This window comes from Capsicum annuum, chromosome 6 (genome assembly GCF_002878395.1).
Source record: "Capsicum annuum cultivar UCD-10X-F1 chromosome 6, UCD10Xv1.1, whole genome shotgun sequence".
NCBI lineage: Eukaryota > Viridiplantae > Streptophyta > Magnoliopsida > Solanales > Solanaceae > Capsicum > Capsicum annuum.
Genome location: NC_061116.1, coordinates 198,502,482 through 198,518,430, shown reverse-complemented (window position 1 = coordinate 198,518,430; position 15,949 = coordinate 198,502,482). Strand labels below are relative to the sequence as shown.

Here is a 15,949-nt window from a genome sequence, read left to right as displayed (position 1 = left end):
ATCAAGACATGAAACTAATGAAACAATAAGATGAAACTAAGAATCTAAAATTTTGAGCTCGGAAATATTGCGTGAACAGTAACAGTGATGACATGGCAGTCACGTATTGGTTGCGGTTTCTACAATTTTTATTTTCCAAAGTCCAAGTCTGGACCAATTTTAATTTGGATTGGTGGAATTTGTTTTAAGGAGGGAAGAATAAGTCTTGCAGCCTTTTTTTCAAGTTTCAAATTTCAAGACTTGACTTTTGTAGTACTTTTCCTTAAAACATGAATCCTTGTTTCATGGGAAAGTGATTGAGAAGTGATGTAAAGTCTTTTGGTGGTTGGGGGTCTTTTAAGACTAACAATTACTTACACCTCTTTCCTTCACCTTTCAGGATCTATCATTCACTTTATGTTCTAACAATATATGAAGAAAGGTGAAGAACTTAAAGAACAACAACAACCACACCAAGAACAATAACAACAATCTTCAAGAACAACAACAATTCCAACGGCCAACTCCAATCCACAATAACAAACGGCCAAGTCTCTTTAGTGTTGTGTCTTCGATTTTAACAAGAGATGAAGGTTGTGAAGAACTTCAAGAACAACAACATTCATCAAGAATAACAACAATACTCCTTTCAACAACAACAACCAAATACACAGCCAATCAAGTTTCTCAACAACAATGTCTACCACAACAATGTTCAACAACAATGGGCCAAGCTTATGTTCACAATAACAACATCAAAATACAAGCTCAAAAAAAGATATAGACTCAATGTGTTAGTGAGGAACAAAACTAACACCTAGAGATAACAAAGACAAATAAAAATCTCGGCCAAGACACAACAAAAACACAATTTTTGGCCAAGAACACAAAATGGACAGATTATTCTTTTTCTGGAATTTTCAAATTTCAATTTTTTTTTTTTTTTTTTTGAATTTTCAAGTGAGCTAGCCCAAGATTTGATCTTGTAGGAACAAGATCAAGCCATGCGCTGATACCAAATGATACGGGAAAGACAAGGGAAGCACGAAACAAACACCAAATCAGTCCACTAATCTTAAGGATTCGAGGACCAAGATGGAGACCACACTCGGATTCGCTACCAACAATAAGAATACAAGATACAAGAGTATATTTTAACACCAAAACAGCTACAAAACATAATGAACAAGATGAACAACAATAATACAAGTTTTGGATTCAACGAAGACCCCAAAACAGTCCACTACACAACACATACACGATTTGCAAGAAAATAAAGATAGATAGTGAGACCAAGATTATTACAAGATTAAGAACCAAGTGTATTTCAACACTAACCCCTAATGAATGTAACAATCAAAACCACACTCTTACGGTGACCACCAAGGGAATGAACTCACCTCAAGATCTACCGTTTCCAAGCAAAGATCAAGATTGACTTTTCCAAGCCCTATGCTAAGGATGACTTTTCCAAGCCCTACAACTAAGGGTGTTACACTCTCAAAAGAGAGAAAATATGTCTTTCAATTCTTCATCATTCCAAATCTAGTGAAAATAAGACTAAGGGGGCCTATTTATAATATATTACAAATGAAGATAAAAAGACCACTTTGCCCTTAATGAGAGGGGTGGCCATGGTGTGTAAATACACCATGTGTAATGTCCAAAATGTCCTTAATTAAGGTCCAAAACCGTGAGTCCTCAACCTTCAATGCTCCAAACAATCTTCCACACGCGAGATTGCTTTAAGTTATGCTCAAAACGGGTCCTCCATGCATGTTCTTGTATTCTTGAGGTGACCAAGTCTTGAGCCTCTATGTGTTGGCCTCCAAAAATGTCATCAAAAGATAAGATGGCCATTTGTCCCGTATCAAATAGGGATTGAATAGAGTTCAACTATATCCATATTTCTGGCGTGGACTCTGTTTAGAATTTGCGTCATCTGTATTTTGCCTGCTCTTTTGATTGAGTCAGAGAATTTGTGAGTGATAGACTATTTATGTTGTCCGTTTTGATGTAAATTATTTTATAATTGTGATTTAAGCCAGATATGATTCTCTCCTTGTTTGAGATGGTTCTCCTGCTTATTATTAAAAAAATGGTATTTTGTTAAATGCAGAATTTGGTTTTCTGGTGATGGGGCATGAATTTGATGGTTATCCCAAGAGAATGATTCGAGAGATAAAGAACTGGAATTGGTTTATTGAGGATGAAAGAGCAGAGAGTGATGCCGATGAGGATTCTGATAGAAAAGGCAGAAAGGGCACTAGGAGAAAACGGAAGAAAAAAGGTGAGGGAGATGATGATGAGTGGACTGGCGAAAGTGAAGATGAGAAGGAACTGCCTACAATTTCTAAGAAACTTCAGGGATCTAAATACATTACAAGGTCCAAGGACAAGTCTAGCGCAAAAAGGAATAAACCTTCTACGCAGCAAAAAACTAAACCCTCTGAAGAAGAATATGAGGAAGATGAAGAGGATGAAACACTGGGTGGTTTCATAGTTGGTGACGAAGAAGAGGATGAAGTTGGTGACGAAGAAGAAGAGGAGGAATTTGATGATGATGAAGATGATGAAGATTGATGTTCCTCCAAAAACCACGCTAGATGATTTTTTTTTCTTGCTAGTTTTATGTAGTCATCGTTGTGATTTACTTTGTTTGGGGTGTGGACCATCTGTTGAATCCTGTATTCTACTTGTAGTACTTTTTTTTTAATAACCATGGCGTTGGGGTCAGTTTGCGCACACCTCAACTTGTGGTTCAACATTTTTCTGCCACTGTGTATGATAATGTAGTTCTTGAAGCAGAATTCCATAAGTCTGTGCATACTAAACTTGCTGATTTTGCTGATACACACTCTTTTGAGGCTTTTGATTGTGTTGCTTTCTTTCAGAAACTCAGATATATGACCCAAATTCACACAGCTTATTGGTAGATGAACTGTCATTGAATATTTTCTTGAGGCATTTGATGAATGGGGTAAATTGGTACCAGTAAGTTGATAATAGTGAGTCTGGAGAGGACTTTTGCTGACACAGTTTCCTGTGGGCAATGCTGGTTGGCTAGCTTTAAACATATATAGAATGATATTGAGAAACGTTATAATTCATTCAGGCACTCGAATTACCGTTTGTTCCAATATATACATGAACGCATGCTAAAGTTCAATTTTTGGAAAACTACTGTGCATGTTCTCAAGCATCTATTAGGTAGTTAAATAAGTATTTCATTTTATTATTAACAACAACATATCTAGTATATTCCTACTAGATAATGATAAAGTGTACGCAGTCTATATCACTACCGTAGATAGGGATGGGCATGGTACGGTACGGTACGATACGGTATTTTAAACTTCAGTACAGTAACTTCGGTTATCGGTATCTAAAAGAACAATATCATTACCATATCAAATTAATTCGGTGTGGTTCAGTATTTTTAAATTCGGTTTCGGTATTTTACGGTATGGTAATTCGGTAACCATTCTTTATTTGATTTCTAATTACATATATTCATATAAAAAAACTATAAATTTAAATTTTAAAAACGTCTCAATCATGTTAGACTAACAACTATCTTTGTTAATCAATTACACAAAAATAACATTTCAATCACGATTGAATAGTCCGATATGCAAACTCTGAACAACAATACCTAAATTTAAGCATAGTACTCCTAAATAATAAGCTTCCCAAAAAATTTATTTCTGAATAAAAGCTATTTTTGTGTTCAATTGGCTAATGAATGATATATAAATATATTTAATAATCTTAAATATAATACATATGTGGGTTTTATACGTTATTAAAAAACTTCGGTGCGGTATATGGTATTTCGGTATTTATTGCATAAATACCAAATACCGTACCAAATATCAAAATAATTTAAAATTCCTACCAAATACCATAACATCCATACCGCGGTATAAAAATTTTTGGTTTCGTTCTGGTATTTGGTATATACCATACCATGCCCACCCCTAACCGTAGAGGTGAGGTAGAGAAGCTATTTCCGAGAGACCCCGAATTCAAGACAAAAACAATCAAGAGAAGGATATAATATAAGCGAAAGAAATAATGTGTCATTTTATTATTAACATCAACCCGAATTAGAACAAGTTTGAGGTTATACAACTTATTCAGACTAACGCGTATAACTGAAGTGACTTATTTTAGTAATTAGCTTATCTACATATTGAACGCTTAGAGTATGAGTTCATTTTTCTTTTATAAAATTTGAATTTGAAAATGTTTAATAGAATTACTAATATCATATGTATTTGGTGCTCAATTGAAATTAACTATAGCTCAATTTTCTAAATCAAATTTATTGGTCACCTAAGGATCGTTTGATAGCTAGTTAGAATTATGCAGGCATTAGTAATTCAGATATTAATCTGTAGGTATTTAGTTATTCCATTTTCTACTCTACATAAGATAATACATCAATTTTTTCATAATTTATATACGTATTAGTTATGCAGATTTCTAAATTACAAATCAAACGTGGTATTAATTTTATACATGAACAACTTACTTTCTAACTAATACCAATCACTATGTAACTTATAATACATAAATTAATACATGATTAAGTGATCCCTTTACTAGTTATCAAACGAACATATAATATAAATGTATTTAACAAAAATTTCCATTTGTTACGTTAACATGTCGCCAAGTGGACTGGAGGGTCAAGTTGGCGCATTATATTCCCTGGAAAAACTATAAATACCCTCTTTTCAAACTACTTGATTTTTCAGTGCTTTACTACTACTGGAAAAAATGACTGATAAAGTTGGAGATTCTTCAGCACGGTTAGTAGTTCATATTCTCTCCGTTTCATTTTATGTGACACCTTTTGACGAATCATAAAGTTAAATTGTTTCTAATTATACAAAGGCGACATTCTTTTTCGGATGGAGTAGAAACGGAAGTGTGTCCCATTTTCTTGGCATTTGTTCTCTTGGCACAAACCTTTTTTGGTTCTTTTTAGAACCAGTTCAAGAAAATTCAGTTGGCTGAAATGGACTTCTAGATTCACAGATTTATCGATATCAAGAAAATGATATCCTGAAAACTCTTTTCTCTTAGAACGATTTTTGTTATTCGTTGTTTGAATTTTATACGTCGTTGTATTTTGTTGTCGAGAGGGACTGGTAGATATGAAAAAACCACCTCTTGTAATTTACAATTATAATGATGAATTTTTCTTGTTGATAGAAAACTTTTTGTTGGAGAGATTGCTCGGGAGACAACAGAAGGTATTGATGCTATCTTGCTTGTATCATGTTAGAATGCTTTTGTTCTCTTACTCTTCATGGTTGCGCGAAATCTATTTGCCTCAGTTTTGATATTTTTAGAGAAATATTTGCCGTGATTTCTTTGTTCGACTGTATCCGAGTGTGTTCTCGCACAAAATTTTCGTTCCTTGTGAACATGGGTAGTATTCCACTTTTTTTACATGAGACTGTCTTGTTTTGTACTTCATCCCTTTCAATTTGTTCGGCCTATTATGACTTGACATGGAATTTAAGAAACTAAAGAAGACATTTGAATCTTGTGGTCTTAAATTAAAATATGTCAAATGTACTAAATGTCTTTTAATCTTCTGATCTTACACATGTCAGGTGGAAAGTTGAAATTAAGAGTTGCTGAAAACGAGAAGTGGCATTTTTCGTGAAACAAACTAAAAAGGAAGTAGGTTAAACAAATTCGAACGGAGGAAGTAATAAATAAGACTTAGAAGTGAGAATATGGATTTTTCGTTTCCGTATGGATAGTTTCACACCCAAGTTTTGGTTAAGTAGCTAATGTAGATGTTAACTTGCTCTGCTTTTTCTGCAGTTATACCTCGGTTGTTATGTAGATAAAGCTATTTTAAAAATCGGTTGCTGAAATCCTCTATATTAACATTAGGCCTCTATTGCATGTTGGTGTGGTGTATTCTTATCATCACCTTTCTACCCAAGTCTCTTCTCTGAGCTTAAAAATAGTGTGTTGGGGCCAACTTGTTAAAGCATGCTTGATGATATATTACTAATGTGTTGTAAGTGGTCATTTGTTAAGTCTTCCTGGATGTCTTTGTATTTGTCGCTTGGAGCCTTGGCCACATCACAGTACTCACTCATTTGAAAAACTTGTGATGTATCTTTAGGCAAAAGATTAAATCTAAGCCATACTCTACTTAAAATGAAAATGGCGGAAATACGAAATGTGGACCTTCATTTCCGCTGAGAATTCGGTCCATGCGGATATGGCTCATTTGATTTATAAATCCATTAAGCATATTCTTTTATCGCTTTTTTTTTTTTTTTTTTCGTGGGCAATAAATCACTAGCTATTCTTTGATTAAAATTTACAGTATCATGGTTCTTTTTAGATACAAACTGTGTGCTGTACTTATGGTGCAAACTGTTATAGTATGACAGAGCAATGGAGCATGTGTTTCGTGATATCTGGACTAAGCGATATGCCAAAGGTTTCATGTTGAAAATGGCCCTAATATCATTTGACTATGTTGCTAGTGTGAGGCATCAGCCTGAAATTTCGCATCTGTTTTTTGGTCCTCTCTTGCAAGTGCATTCCCGAGCAGGTTGCTTTCCATGGGTTTCGTGTTACAAATTTCTTAGGTTAGGAGTAGCATCATGTACTCATACTTGAGAACATGGCATAAAAGTAGTTGCATTACTTTATATATGGTGGATTGCTAGAGAGGCTACCTTTAGCAATATGTGTTCCTAACATGATAATGAGGCATTTTAAAGATTCATATAATAGTTAATACTTAATGGAGTACTTCAATTAATATTCTCCGTCATCAGTAAATTTTGCTGGTATCTCTGCTTTTTGATAAATCCTTTGCCTTCTTCAAATGTTTTTCCATGTACATCTACTTTATTTCCTGTTTTCATAGTATCTGACTGTCTCTTCTCTAACCTCATTCAGTACATGGTTTTCTTACTTTCTAGAATCTCTTAGGAAGCATTTCAGCCAGTTTGGAGAGATAACTCATTCTGTAATAATCATGAGTAAAAACTCTGGAGGGTCACGGGGATATGGTTTTGTTACATATGCTGACTCGGAAATTGCAAATAAAGTTTTAGAGAAAGACCATATCATAGATGGTAGAGCGGTAGAGAATTTCCTCCTGAAAGCACCACTTACTCTCACTTTTCCTTTATTTACTATTACCGTTCGCCTAGGTTTATGCTCAAATTGTATATTCTGTTTTGTGTATAAGGTGGTAGTGAAGAAAAAAGCACCTCAAACAGAGATTTTTATTGGTGGTCTTCCACAATCTTTAACTGAAGGTAAGAGTATACATGATGTCATCTCTTGTCTTTGTCAGTCCGAAAAAAGGTTGCTGCTTTAACCAAGTGACTAATTTCAGATGATTTGAAGAAATATTTTTCTTCTTTTGGCGATGTTGTGGGGCGTCGGATCATGCTGGATCGAAAAACTGGTCGGTCCCAAGGCTTTGGCTTTGTGACTTTTGATAATGAAGAAGCAGTTGAAAAGGTTTTAGCGAACGGATGTATGCACGAACTTGGTGGCAAACAAGTGGGTTATTAGGACTTTATACTGTCACAAAATGATTATTGCCTCTTTTACTTTGATCAAACAATTTTTTTCCTTCTTAAGGTTGAAATTAAGAGGGCCAAGCCAAAGAGAGTTTGTGCTGAACTTGCAAGTGAAAACCAGCTACATCATGGTGGGAGTATTTTAAAATCGCATCGTGGTGATTGTGGTTCTGTTGAAGGTTTTGGTGGCGCATATGGTGGAACCACGGGTGCAGGTCATGGTGGATATGGAGGATATGAAGGATACGACAATTATGATGGTGGGTATGGCAAGTTTCCAGGAAGTTATGGTGCAGGTCCTCGGGTATTTTACCCTGTATATGGTGGATACAGTAATGGATTTGGGTTTGGTGGAGCTATGTATGGTTCAGCTGGTTATGGAGGCAGCAGCTATGGTGCACCTGTCTACTATGGTGGTGGTACGGGTGGAGCTATGTATGGCGCAGCAGGTTATGGAGGCAGCAGCTATGGTGTACCTGTCTACTATGTTGCTGGTACTGGTGGAGCTATATATGGAGGCAGCAGCTATGGTTCACCAGTCTACTATGGGGGTGGTACTGGTTATGCTAGCAGTAACGGATATGCGAACAATGGTGGCAATCCTGCTGGTTATGATAATGCAAACACGTATGACACTGGTGGCAGCAGTGGTGATGCCAATGCATTATGAAATGACGGTGCTGCTAATGGGAGGTTTCATCGTTATTGGAAGTGGCAAGTCTGCCTCTGAGGTGGCAAAAATTTGATGACTTTTGACGGGTACCATCAATGCATAAAATGTTTCATGATGGTGTTTGTTTCATTTGGGGTTTATGATTTTGGTGACGAAGTTATTTTCTTACCCGCACTAACTTCCAGATCCAGTAGCTGTATTCGCGGTCAACTTGGTATATGGATAGTGTAGTTGTTGTTTAAACTTTGCAAGTTAATCAAACTGTCTTATTGTAAGAAACTTTAGACACCTCTCGAATAGAAACACACATTTCACTTGTATATATCAATACTTTGTAAAAGCCATTGAGGTGTGATATAATGAAAGCACCAGAGAAGAACAATTATTGTGGCTTTTACAGAAGTTCCCTACAATTTAAACTTGGGCGTGGGCCTTTGAACCTCTTTTTTAGCTCAACGGAAATTGGTGCATGTCATTTTTCTCTTTCTGATTGATTTAGGCTTTGAGCTGTCTCGCTGTGATTTTGTTCAATAGAGTGCATGCATACGTTATAAAGTATTCTTATTAGGCACGGTTGGTTTAAATTTTGAAAATGTTTTGCGAATGTTCTAATCTAAACATCTATTTAAGTAGTCAGGTTTATCACATAGAATATGTATCTCATATTATTATTAATATCAACCCAAATTAGTACAAGCTTATGGTCCGATATAAAACTTATGACCTAGCACTCCCAAATTTGCTAGTATCATTACCACCGAAAAATATCAGTAAAAAATTATCTCAAAATTCAGTAAAAAACATCTTTACTAAGTATTTAGTAAACCCCCGTTAAATGCATTTAACACAAATTCCACTTGTTACATTAAGATATGGCCACTTGGGCAGGAGGGATTAAGTTGGCGCATTATTTTCCCTCTGGGTAACTATAAATAACCTATTTTCAAACCGCTGCTCTCTACAACTTGTTGATATTTTTCGGTGCTTAATTACTACTACTATTTGATCAACTGGAAAAATCTCATTCCCTTTCATAGGTAGAGAAGAAGCAATGGATTCTGATGAAACAAAGCAGCCAAGGAGAGAAATTAACAAAGGCAAAGGGATACAGATTGAGGAAACCGAACAAGACGAAACCGGTCCAGACGTGGATGTGACTGATAAAGTTGGAGGTTCTTCCGCACGGTTAGTAGTTCATACTCCTTCAGTTCCATTTTCTGTGACAACCTTTATACGAAGGTGATGTTCTTTTGGAATGGAGTAAAAAGGAAAGTGTGTCCCATTTTCTTGGCATTTGTTATTTTGGCACAAATCTTTTTGGTTCTTTTTAGAACCAGTTCAAGTAAATTCAATTGGCTGAAATGGATTTCTAAATTCGCAGATTTATCGATATGAAGTTTGTAAAAAGAACCAAGTTCTTGTTGGAGATTATTTATGATCAAGAAAATAGTATTCTGAAAACTTCTTTTTCTCGTTTATGCTCTTCTTCAAAATCTATATACTATGTGGTACAATAAAATGGGACGGAGGAAGTAGTTTATTTCTGGTTTATAGCAAGTCATAGGTTTGTCTTAGAACGATTTTTGTTATGCGTTGATTGAATTTTATACATTGTTGTATTTTGTTGACGAGAGGGACTGGTAGATCCGGAAAAACCACCTTTTGTAATTTACAATTATAATGATAATTTTTCTTGTTGATAGAAAACTATTTGTTGGAGGCATTGCTCCGGAGACAACAGAAGGTATTGATGCTATCTTGCTTTTATCATGTTGGAGTTCTTTTGATCTCTCACTCTTTGTGGTTGCTTGAAATCTATTTGCCTTGATTTCTTTGTTTGACTATATCCGAAGGTGTTCTAGCACAAAATTTTCGTTCCTTGTGAACATGGGTAGTATTCCACTTTTTTTCACATCGAGACTGTCTTGTTTTGTACTCCCTTCATTTCAATTTGTTTCGTGTATTTTGACTTGATACGGAGTTTAAAAAAGCAAAGAAGACATTTGAATCTTGTGGTTGTAAATTAAAAACATGTTAAATGTACTAAAATATGCTTTAATATTGTGATCTTAAACCTACCAGGTGGAAAGTTGAAATTGAAGAGTTGCTAAAAAAGAAAAGGCTCATTCTTTTCTAAACGGACTAAAAAGAAAAATAGACTAAACAAATTGAAATGGAGTAATAAATAAGACTTAAAGTGAGATTACGATTGTCTTGATTTGGAGGAGAACATGGATTTAAGTTTTGGTTAAGTAGCTAATGTAGCGGTTAACTTGCTCTGTTTTTTCTGCAGTTATACCTCGGCTGTTATGTAGATAAAGTTATTTTAAAAGTCGGTTGCTGAATATATTAACATTAGGCCTCTATTGCATGTTGGTGTGTTGTATTCTTATCATTGCCTTCTACCTAAGCCTATTCTCTGAGCTTAAATATAGTGTGTTGACTGGCCAACCCGTTAAAGCATGCTTGATGATATATCACTAATGTGTTGTAAGTGGCCCTTTGTTAAGTCTTCCTGGATGTCTTTGTATTTGTCGCTTGGCGCCTTGGCTACATCACAGTACTCGCTAAGGTGTAGTTATTAATAGCATCATATTTGAAAATTTTGTGCTGTATCTTTAGGCAAAAGACTAAATCTACGCCATACTCTACTTAAAATGAAAAAGATGGAAACATGAAATGTGGACCTTCATTTCCCCTGAGGATTCTGGCCATGCGGATATGGCTCATTTGATTTATAAATTCATTAAGCATATTCTTTTGTTCCTTTTTTTTTTTTTCTGTGGGCGATAAATCACAAGCTATTCCCTGATTAGAATATACAGTATGATGGTTCTTTTTAGACACAAACTACGTGCTGTACTTATGGTGTGAACTGTTATAGTATGACATAGCATGTGTTTTGTGATATCTGGACTAAGCGATATGCCAAAGGTTTCATGGTTAAAAATGGTCCTAATATCATCTGATTATGTTGATAGGACGAGTAGTTTCTAATGTGAGGCATCAGCCTAAAATTTTGCATCTTTTTTGAGTCCTCTCTTGCAAGTGCATTCCCTAGCAGGTTGTTTTCCATGGGTTGCGGTTACAAATTTATTAGGTTAGGAGCAGCGTCATGTACTCATACTTGTGAACATGGCATAATAGTAGTTGCATTAATTCATATATGGAGGATTGTTAGAGAGGCAACCTTTAGCAATATGTGTTCCTAACATGATAATGAGGCATTTTAAAGATTCATGTAATTGTTAATACTTAATTGAGTAATTGAGTTAATCTTCTCCGTCATCAGTAAATTGTGATGGTGTCTCTGCTTTTTGATAAATCCTTTGCTTTCTTCAAATGCTTTTCCATGTACATCTACTTTATTTCCTGTTTTCATAGTATCTGACTATCTCTTTTCTAACCTCATTCAGTACATGGTTTTTTTATTTTTCAGAATCTCTTAGGAAGTATTTCAGCCAGTTTGGAGAGATAACTGATTCTGTAATAATCTCGAATAAAAGAGGAAGTCCACGGGGATATGGTTTTGTTACATATGCTGAGTCGGAAATTGCAAAAGAAGTTTTAGAGGAAGATCATATCATAGATGGTAGAGCGGTAGAGAATTTCCTCCTGAAATCCACACTTACTGTTATTTTTCCTTTAATTACTACTCTTCGCCTAGGTTTACGCTTAAAGCGTATATTCTGTTCTGTGTATAAGGTGTTAGTGAAGAAAGAAGTACCTAAGGAGGACATGCATGTTAAAAGAGCATCAAAAACAAGGAAAATTTTTATTGGTGGTCTTCCAAGATATTATACTGAAGGTGAGAGTATACATGATATCATCTCTTCTCTGTCAGTCCAAAAAAAAGGTTGCTTCTTTAACCTAGTGACTAAATTCAGATGATTTGAAGGAACATTTTTCTACTTATGGCTATATTTTGAGGCATCGGATCATGCGGGATAATTACACTGGTCGATCCCGAGGCTTTGGCTTTGTGACTTTTGCTAATGAAAAAGCAGTTGAAGAGGTTTTCTCAGACGGATGTATGCACGAACTTGGTGGAAAACAAGTGGGTAATTAGGACATTATACTGTCACAAACTGATTATTGCCTCTTTTACTTTGATCAAACAATTCTTTTCCGTCTTCAGGTTAAAATTGAGAGGGCCGAGCCAATTAGAGCTGATGTTGAACATGCAAGTGAAAACTGGCTACATCATGGTGGGAGTATTTCAAAATCGCATTATGGTGATTGTGATTCTGCAGAAGGTTTTGGTTGTGCATATGGTGGAAACACAGGTGCAGGTCATGGTGGATATGGAGGATATGAAGGATACGGCAATTATGGTGGGTATGGTTCAGGTCCTACGGTATTTTACCCTGTATATGGTGGATCCAATTATGTAGTTGGGTTTGGTGGAGCTATGTATGGCTCAACTGGTTATGGAGGGAGCAGCTATGGCGCACCTGGCTACTATGGTGGTAGTACTGGTGGAGCTATGCATGGTGCATCTGGTTATGTAGGCAGCAGCTATGGTACACCTGTCAACTATGGTGGTAGTACTGGTGGAGCTATGTATGGTGCAGCTGGTTATGGAGGCAGCAGCTATGGTGCACCTGTCAACTATGGTGGGAGTACTGGTGGAGCTATGCATGGTGCGGCTGGTTATGGAGGCAGCAGCTATGGTGCACCTGTCAACTATGGTGGTAGTACTGGTGGAGCTATGTATGGTGCAGCTGGTTATGGAGGCAGCAGCTATGGTGCACCTGTCTACTATGGTGGTAGTACTGTTGGAGCTATGTATGGTGCAGCTGGTTATGGTGGCAGCGGCTATGGTGCACCTGTCAACTATGATGGTGGTACCGGTTATGCCAGCAGTAACAGATATGGGAGCACTGTTGGCAATCCTACTGGTTATGATAATGCAAACAGGTATGACAGTCGTGGAAGCACTGCTGGCAATCCTGCTGGTTATGAGAATGCAAACAGATATGACACTGGTGGCAGCAGTGGTGGTGCTAATGCATAATGAAATAACGGTGCTGCTAGTGGGAGGTTTCATCGTTATTGGAAAAGGCAAGTCTGCCTATGAGGTGGCAAAAATTTGATGACTACCATCATTGCGTAAAATGTTTGCTGATGGTGTTTGTTTCATTTGGGGTTTATGATTTTGGTGACGAAGTTAATTTCTTACCCGCACTAACTTCCAGATCCAGTAGCTGTATTCGCCTGTCAACTTGGTATATGGATAGTGTAGTTGTCGTTTAAACTTTGCAAGTTAATCAAACTGTCTTATTGTAAGAAAGTTTAGACACCTCTCGAATAGAAACACATATTTCCCATGTATATATCAATACTTTGTAAAAGCCATTGAAGTGTGATATAATGGAAGCACCAGAGAAGAACAATTATTGTGGCTTTTGCAGAAGTTTCCTACAATTTAAACTTGGGCGTGGGCATTTGCATCTCTTTTTTAGCTCAAGGGAAATTGGTGCATGTTATTTTTCTTTTTCTGATTGATTTAGGCTTTGAGCTGTCTCGCTGTGATTTTTTTCAATAGAGTGCATGCATGATAAAGTATTCTTATTAGACACGTTTGGTACAAATTTTGAAAATGTTTTGGGGATGTTCTAATGTAAACATCAATTAAGTAGTTAGGTTAATCACATAGAATATATGTATCTCATATTATTATTAATATCAACCCGAATTAGTACAAGCATGTGGTCTGATATAAAACTTTATGACCTCGCACTCCCAAATTTGCTTCCACTTGTTATATTAAGATATCACCACGTGGACAGGAGGGATCAAGTTGGCGCATTATTATTGTTGGGTTTAATTGGTGTGAATAGAAAATGGAAGGACAGAGCCTTTGAGCAAAAGACATATTGTTTTGGAAAAGGTGTGACTTTCAGATAATTGTGTCTGTTCAGAAAAAGATACAATGTTTCGAATGAACAGACATGACTCTTTCAAAGGATACACCTTTTAAGTGAACCATTTTCACCTTTTAAAAGAGGCATCTGATGGCTATATAAACCTGCTTTCATCCACAGGTTTAGAAATGAATGAAAAATTTTCTGAAATAAAAACTTTTCTTGTCTTCAAAATATTCTTTGTAATCAATCAAATCGTTGAACGAGTTTGACGAATCCAATTATTTGAGGTACCACTATAGTTGGATTGAAAGTCATTTTATCTTGGGAGGAAGATTCCAAAACCTCAGGTACAGTGAGGGGAATTATTCCTTAAGGACACTCCGTGAAGTTGGAGGACTTGGCTTTATATTTCTGTGTCATCTTAATTTCTGAAAAAATAAAATACACTTCTTAGAAAGTTCACTTTGATCTTGTGTTGAGGGTGTTTTTGTACTTCATAGTGTTCTTGTTTTGAACTTGAACTAGTGTTGAAGTTGTTGTGCCTAAATACAGATTTTTGTACCCGAATACATTGAAAGATAACAATCTTAAGGAATAAGTTTTTGCAGAATCTGTATTGCTTGTTTTTGGAGATTAAAGCTTTAAGCTTTCTACTCCATTTGAACTTAACTAATGATTCGAAGAAATAAAATCTTTATCACAAGTTAAAGACCATTCGATTGACAATTGAAAGTCATAAAAACTTCATCGTTAACTAGAAAAAAGAAGAAGAGTTTAAAGTTGCTTAACTTTATAAATAGTATTTTGAAAATACTAAATTTTATTGTCTTGTGGTGACAGGAAAAATGACTAACGAAAGTCAAATGCACGATGTGGCTATGACTGTGGGGGCAACTCGCATTGCTTTAACAAGTCGAGCAAATCCTCCGCAACCAATGACACTTGCGGAGAAGTCCAAAAAATTTGCGGGCATTGACTTTAAGCGATGGCAACAAAAGACGTTCTTTTACCTTACCACTCTATACCTTCAAAGGTTCACTAGTGAGGATGCTCCTAAGGTGCCCGAGGAAACCTCGAACAAAGAGCATTTCATGATTGTAGAGGCTTGGAAGCACTCAGACTTCCTTTGCAGTAATGATATATTGAGTGGTCTCCAAGACGACCTCTATAATGTTTACAGTGCAACTAAGACATCGAAAGAATTGTGGGGGGAACTAGAATGAAAATACAAGACAAAGGATGCGGGAATTAAGAAATTCTTTGTTGCAAGGTTCCTGGACTTTAAAATGATAGATAAAAAATCAGTTGTCTCTCAAGTGCAGGAATTGCAAGTAATCATTCATGATCTCCTAGTAGAAGCTATATCTTTAAAAAATACCTTAGTTGAACAAATTGAAAATGTTCTTAGTACTCACATAAACTGTTTTGTAGGTTTAATTGTGAATGATGCATTTCAAATAGCAGCGATCATTGAGAATGTAACACCCTGTAAAATTTGTGCGTGTGTTAGCCTCTAGTAGTAGGCTCAAAGAGTTGAAAAGACTTGAAAATTTTTCTAAGTGTTAAAGAGACTTATTCTCATTTTTAGCTTCCAATCTTCGAGGATTTTATTTTAAATTTCCCAACATTCGATTTTTGATTTTCAAGTTGTGTTACGATCGGGCAAGCTCATAGTACATTTCGGACAAGTTTCGGAATTTTTCAAGTAGCTTAAAGGGGTGTTTGGACCCCCAAACCAGTAGCAAAAGGCTATAAGCCCGCGCAACCTCGCTTAGATCACCGGTCTAAGTAGGGCGCCGCCCAGGCTAGACCGGGGGTCTAAGCAAGGCGCCACCCAGGCTAGA

At 36.2% G+C, this 15,949-nt stretch overlaps 3 protein-coding genes across 3 annotated transcripts; all 3 read left to right on the top strand.

Annotated features, from left to right (window-relative positions):
* Positions 1–2,096: 2,096 nt before the first annotated feature.
* LOC107876081 (uncharacterized protein DDB_G0283697) lies at positions 2,097–2,849 on the top strand (the record flags this gene model as incomplete). Its single annotated transcript, XM_047413722.1, is given in 1 exon segment — positions 2,097–2,849. A coding segment is annotated over 1 exon segment (466 nt), but the record flags the coding sequence as incomplete, so codon positions are not given.
* Positions 2,850–6,933: 4,084 nt separating this feature from the next.
* Positions 6,934–8,597, top strand: LOC107873973 (glycine-rich RNA-binding protein 3, mitochondrial-like). The gene is made up of 3 exons (XM_047413721.1): positions 6,934–7,292; positions 7,373–7,542; positions 7,624–8,597. The coding sequence occupies exons 1-3, from the start codon at positions 7,007–7,009 to the stop codon at positions 8,230–8,232; spliced, it is 1,065 nt and encodes a 354-aa protein (XP_047269677.1). The 5' UTR covers positions 6,934–7,006; the 3' UTR covers positions 8,233–8,597.
* A 689-nt stretch (positions 8,598–9,286) lies between these two features.
* On the top strand, positions 9,287–13,465 carry LOC107873971 (heterogeneous nuclear ribonucleoprotein A0-like). The gene is made up of 6 exons (XM_016720883.2): positions 9,287–9,420; positions 9,939–9,979; positions 11,675–11,835; positions 11,941–12,043; positions 12,123–12,292; positions 12,374–13,465. Exons 1-6 carry the CDS (start codon positions 9,287–9,289, stop codon positions 13,250–13,252), a joined length of 1,488 nt encoding a protein of 495 aa, XP_016576369.2. The 3' UTR covers positions 13,253–13,465.
* The last annotated feature ends 2,484 nt before the right edge of the window (positions 13,466–15,949 follow it).